The sequence below is a fragment of the Raphanus sativus genome, chromosome 1 (assembly GCF_000801105.2).
Source record: "Raphanus sativus cultivar WK10039 chromosome 1, ASM80110v3, whole genome shotgun sequence".
Lineage (NCBI taxonomy): Eukaryota > Viridiplantae > Streptophyta > Magnoliopsida > Brassicales > Brassicaceae > Raphanus > Raphanus sativus.
In genome coordinates, this window is record NC_079511.1 from 21,217,509 (window position 1) to 21,224,266 (window position 6,758).

General features: G+C 29.5%; 1 protein-coding gene across 2 annotated transcripts; it reads left to right on the forward strand.

The window, feature by feature from the left end:
- Positions 1–4,794: 4,794 nt before the first annotated feature.
- Positions 4,795–5,474, forward strand: LOC108855345 (secreted transmembrane peptide 6). 2 transcript variants are annotated; one of them, XM_018629148.2, is made up of 2 exons: positions 4,795–4,956; positions 5,226–5,474. In XM_018629148.2, exons 1-2 carry the CDS (start codon positions 4,848–4,850, stop codon positions 5,378–5,380), a joined length of 264 nt encoding a protein of 87 aa, XP_018484650.1. In that variant the 5' UTR covers positions 4,795–4,847; the 3' UTR covers positions 5,381–5,474. The 2 variants fall into 2 exon arrangements, with proteins under 2 accessions (XP_018484650.1, XP_018484658.1); XM_018629156.2 differs by having other exon boundaries at positions 4,803–4,956; positions 5,229–5,474.
- The last annotated feature ends 1,284 nt before the right edge of the window (positions 5,475–6,758 follow it).

Sequence of the window (6,758 nt, forward strand, 5' to 3'; positions counted from 1 at the left end):
TTTTGATAAATTATATATTTTAAATTTTTATGAAATTTATCTGAAATTTAAATATATGACTTATTTTTGTTATTTTAATTATGAATAAATTTTAGAAGACTCTAAATAATTCTAATCCGTAATATGATTTTATTTATTTAACCCGAAGTTAGACTTATTTTTAACTGATTTTTTGTTAACTTAAGTAAAATATTTTATATCTTCAACACTCTCTGTATTGAAAAATTCATTTGTGTATTTCAAAACATTTTATATATTAAATTTAGTTTATGTGATTTAGTTTTTATTTTAAATGAAACTAATTTTTAAGGAGTTGAGATAATTAAGACCCGTATTATGATTTTTTTGATTTAATCATTTGTTATTTCAACTTAATTTTATTTTAAGGTTTCATTTAATAAATCCTTTCAAATAATTAATAACCTGAAAGATTTTTTAGAAAGATATGGTGCAAAAATTTAGGAAACAAATTTTTCAAAAAGGATAAGAACATATAGTTTAGGGTTTAGGGTGTGGTTATAGTTTAATATAATTCAGTTCTTATTTTTTGAAAATTTTGTTTCCTAAACGTTTGCACCATATATTTCTAAAAACCTTTCAATTTATTAATTATTTGAAAAAATTATTAAATGAAACCTCAAAATAAAATCAAGTTGAAATAACGGATGATTAAATCAAGAAAATCATAGTACGGGTCTGAATTATCTCAACTCCTTAAAAATAGTTTCATTTAAAATAAAAACTAAATCACATAAACTAAATTTAATATAAAAAATATTTTGAAATACACAAATGAATTTTTCAATACAGAGAATGTTGAAGATATAAAATATTTTATTTAAGTTAACAAAAAATCAGTTTAAAATAAGTCTAACTTCGGGTTAAATAAATAAAATCATATTACGGGTTAGAATTATTTAGAGTCTTCTAAAATTTATTCATATTTAAAATAACAAAAATAAGTCATATAATTAAATTTCAGATAAATTTCATAAAAATTTAAAATATATAATTTATTAAAAATCATATTTTTTATTACATAAAATAAATTTTCCAACAAAAAATATACCCGCCCTTTTTAAGGGCGGGTCAAAATCTAGTCAATCAATTATATCTACATCCTTTATATACTAAGGGTGTAACTGAAAATCATTTACTGGAATATTATGAATTAGAGGAATGGAATTAAGAGGAATGGGATAGAAATAAAATGTATTTATTAATTAAATTAAAAAATAAATTTACATTCCATTTATTCCACTTATTCCTTATCATTTAGTATTTACGTTGCTAAATGATTTTACAAAGAAATTGTTCTCTTTCCACTGATTCCCGAAAAGTTTTAGGAATGACTTTTCCTTGTAACTGATGTATTTTTTAAGGAATTAAATGGAATGACTCATTCCATGCATTCAGATTCCAAATTTTGTTCATCCAGTTAGAGCCTAAAGTAAAAGTCGTTTGAGCAATAAGAATTAACACATGTAATATTTTAGCAAAATCCAAAAACATCAAAATTGTATTTTTTGACTGCAAAAATTTAATTTCCTATTTTTCTCGGATTACAACCATCACGAATCTATATAATTAGAACTGGAGTACTTTTTGAAAACATGGATAGCAAGATAAATGAAAATTATTTAGAAACACGTGGTACAAGATGTTTGCTGTAAGTTTTTATTAATTAATTATTTTATGTTTATTTTTAATTATTAACTTTTATTTGATTATTTTAAACTAATTATTAATCTATTTTTTGTTACAGCAAAAATATCATTGGTCCATCTGAGTGAACGAGGACGTGAAGACGGCGTTCACCAGCAAGGCGAAGAAGCGGTTGTTGGACACCGTAGGCAATTGGAAGGAAGATTGGTTGTGCAAGGGTTATGAGGACGAGAAACCCGCTGAGCACACCATGGAAGTGGGGGATGGCCTCATCTGTTACTGGAACCTTTCATCATCCATTGCGGTCTCCAACAGTTGCTCTGCCTCCCGTCTTACCAAAGATGAGCACGACAACGGCCCGATGCTTCACTAAACGGGTCAAAAATCCCATACCCGTATCCGCTTGAAAATGGTAATTAAATAAAAAAATTCCATATTAAATATTTTAATAATTAATATGTTTATGTATATTGATTTTAACTTTCTTTAAATGTTTTTCAGGCCAAAGAGACGGGATAACTCCCGTCTCTTAAAGAGCTTTACGAGAAGACCCACAAGAACAAGACGGGGGAATTTGTGGATCCTAGATCCGAGCAAATCTACAACGATGTGGTTGCTCGGATTGAAGACCGCCAACTCATCTGACCTAGCAATCTCCCGAGGGAATACCAGTCATATTATCCACTCAAAAAGTGGATTAGATTTACGAGGAGGTAAAAAAAATATTTTAGTTTTTAATCATTAATTCTACCTATTTTCAATTATTAACATTAAAATTTTACTTCATTTTATAAGTTGTCCCTAAGAAAAAGAGACGTACGTTGGGGATTGGTTCCGTCAACGATATCCCAAGAGCGACATCGTCTTATGGTCAGAGACGAGGTGATGAAGTCACTCAGCTGCGTTCTGAGTTGGACTCGACGTGGACTGAGTTGGCGTCGACGCGGTCTGAGTTGGAGTCGATGCGGTCTTCGTTCCAAGTTCTTATGGATGCAGTGGAGAGGTTTCTGGAAGTTATAGCTTCTGGAAATCCGCAATAGGAGGGGTTATTGGCGGAGATGCGACGATAGAATCCTATTCCCGAGCTTTCCCGTACACAGGAGGAAGAGGAAGCAGTACAGATGAGGAGTCAAGACCTCTTCCGAAAAACGATCAAGAGAAACCTTTAGTTTTTTTTATTGTATAATATAAATTCCAAACTTTTATTATTTATATAAAATATTTTCGCATTAATTATTTATTTTTTAATATTTTAATATTTTTGAAATAAAATAAAATTTAAAAATAAATTTTAAAATAAATTCGGTTATTATGAAATGAAGCAAATTCGTAGCTAATTCACGACATTTTTACGTTAATTTATTACGAGGAATGTATTACGTCGAGTTTACGAGGACTTCTTTACTTACGAGGACTTCTTTACGTGTAGTTTACGTGGATTTTACGTGGATATTTTACGTGTTATTTAAGAGAAAATATACGTCGAGTTTACGATAAATATTTACGTATATTTTACGAGGAAATTTTAGGTGCAGTTTACGAGGAATATTTACGTGTCTTTTACGAGAAATATTTACGTGTTTTTTACGTGGAAACTTAGCGCCCTTTTTACGTGTAATCTTTATGTCACCTTTACGACGAATTGTTAACTATCGCTTTACGACGAATTATGTTCTTCGTAAACTTACGACAAATTAGCGACGAAATATGCATTACGACAAATGTTTAACGATGAAATGAGTTTCCTCGGTAATACGTCGTAAACCTTCTTTTACGATGAATTAACGACAAAATTGGTCGTCGTTACATTCGTGTTTTCTTGTAGTGATATATATATTTATATATATGTATATACAATGATCACACATGGGAACACGTTGTTAACCGCGAAAATTGATGGTAAGGGACTTTGTGAACCAATCAAAACTTGTTCTTAGTGCATGTTAGTTTAACGTCTGTTAGTTTATTAGGTTGTTAAAAATAGTAACTGAAACCACGACAGTGATGAACATATATAGTAAGCAATATATTACACTAGACCTTCAATTCAGTGAGGAACTTACCAAATATATAATAAGAAACTTACCACATAGAGTAACAAATATATTACACTAAGCACACCTTAAATAAAAGAATTAAACAACAATAGTATGGGGAAATATATATATATATATATATATATATATATATAAAAATTAGTTCATTAAAACTATTTAAATAGTTGATGAGTAAATGTATGAGGTAGAAAAATTAAACAAAAATAATATATACAAAATTCATTTAAGAAAATAAACACCATAATTAAATAATTTTACTCATTGTCCTTGAACATAAACCAATTAGATCCACAAAAACATGATTGTATATTCTAGTAATAGTAAAATTTGAGGTTTATGATAAGCTAAAGTCAATATGAGTTAGATAACGTTTTTACCCAGATTTTAGTTTTATTATATATTACCAAAATTATTCACGAAATCTATTATTTTTATAAATTTTAAAATCAAATTACCACTTCACCATATTTTGTAAATTGTTATCTTTATAAACTTAGCCACAATTTACAACAAAACGAAATCCATGTTTATATGTAGAGTGACTAGTGCTGACAAATCTCTAGTAGTCATGATGATTAATTCAACAATAAAAAGTAGTCGGTAGTTTACAAAAAAAAAAAGTAGTCGGCCACTATATGATCGAATTGTACGTGTGAAAAACTGATATAGTCTCCATGTTTGTCATTGTCAAAACTTTAAGCGGTAAAATAAAGCATTTTTAATCGATCTTGAAAAGTAGTCGATTTTAATAGAAAGAGCCAAAGAATTATATGAGTCGCGTTGTTGAATATGAATAGTGATATAAGTCAACGTACACTATTGGTCAGGAGTCAGGACAACTATACTACGGTTCTTCTGGACTAAGATAAATGGCAAGGAAGTCGTGTATTTGGCTTTTCCTAGAAAAAGGACAAAACACTATCTCTCAAATTCAAATCTTAGCCATTTGTTTATCAATAACGAATCTTGAAGCAAACGTCGAAACCGTGTATTCTTTTTTATACCTATTTAGAAATGTACTGGTTTTAAGAATAAAAATAATATATCAAAACTGAGGTTTGGCTTCCTCTATATATGTAGGACAAAGTCCCTATTGCAAAGACCAAAAATAATACGAAGAAGAATATGGGTTCGAAGTCTCTAAATATTGCTGCACTTGTGTTGCCACTGCTTCTTATACTGTTCACTCTTTCCTCTCAAGCTAGACTCGTCGAATCTACTGGGCGCAAACTGGGTAACTATCTTTAACATTATATATACATATACTAAGGTATTAATGATAATAAACCAGACTAAAATTAACTTCGTTCACCAAATTTATGTAAAGGTTTCAATCGTTAGAAAAAAAAAGTTGAATATTTAAAGATTTGGTCAAGTTTGTGATCGGTTTCTTCATTAAACTTCCTATGTAAAATTCAGTAAAAAAATTGAATACACCCAACGTGAAATCAGTTTCTCCACCTATGCAAATCAAGCATCTAAATTATTTTGAATGTTAAATAGCAGTACGGGGATTTGGGGGAGCGCCTATCATATGGACACCACCTTCAAATTCATGTGGGGCTTCTCCAGCAGTATGGTATCCGAAACCTACGAAACCCCGACCATGCAGGCGTTCTCCAGGAATTGGCATCCCTACTTCGTACCAATCTCCTTGATACAATTATAATAATACTTCAATTCACGTTTACTTCTCTATGTCAGACTTTCAAAGTGATATGCAATAATAAAGTGTATGAGGTTTTCTGATCAGGTTTCATTTCTAGTGTAGCCAGACGACTGTTTGTTGCCTACTACTATGAATCAATGAGCGAACTAATAATGCTTACTGAGTTACTGGAACTAATACCGTAATACGTATTAGAGTATTTTCGTTCAGGATATCTGATGAAGCTACTCAAAGTACAATAAAATAAACTATTTTAAATTGTTATTTGGATTTAAAATCAAATCAAATTCTGGACTTCTTTGATAGATGACTAATTTTGTTTTTCGGTAAACACAAAACTAACATTTTTCTTGTGATATTTTTTTCACTTTCATCCGAACGAAAGTGCAGTTCTGTTAAAAAAAATATTTTTTGAAAATCATAAAATAACTTAAACAGCCTTATCACATTTACTTATATATTTATGAAAATGCCATCACCATCAATTTTACTAACCACTATGAACAACAAAAACTGATGCTAAAAATTCTCTCAAGTAAGATTTTTATTCATTCCTCTAATTCATTACATAGACAACTTCATTATCTTTCATTTCCTCTCTCATTTAATCCAAAAACTCGAATTTTTGTTTTCCTAATTACATTTTCATTGGACTTCCTCAATTTCAATTCTTCTTTGTAATTAGAAGATGTGTTTTATTCGTTCATCATAAGTTAAAATTTATGGGTGTTTGGAGAAGTTAAAGACAAACTCTCATTAGATCTCGTTAATATTCACTTGATTTTTGAATTTTCACGAATGGGACTTCAGGTGAGCTCTGATTTACCAAACAAAGTTCATGTGAAGTTTTATAATCAATGCATATGTTAGTTATTTAAATTATATTGAGGTAGTTTGATTTAAGTGTTAAGCATGATTTACGCTAGTGGCATTAGATTGTAAATACTGTATTTTGAAAAAAACCAGGGTTAAATCTTATTTGCACTTCTTTTTTAATAGTTTAGACTAGATTTGAACTCGCGCTTTTAAAGCGCCGGATAATTTTTCGGTAAATTTTTTATACAATCTTATTTTCTGTTTATTTAAAGTATGTAGGTCTCGGCAGAAAATCCTAAACCAAAGTTTGAACCAAACACAAACCAAACCAAGCCAATATAACCCGAATCTGAACAATATATGGTTACTTTATAGGTTTTAGGTAGTGATATAAATTAGAATCAAAACCGGTGTGATTTATCAAAATTTGATCCTTATTTACATATTTGCCATAATGAAACTTAGGATGTGATATAAATTAGAATTGAAATTCAAAGTATCAAACCTGTATCACAACATATATCTAAACGCCCAAGCTTATTTTTTCTATT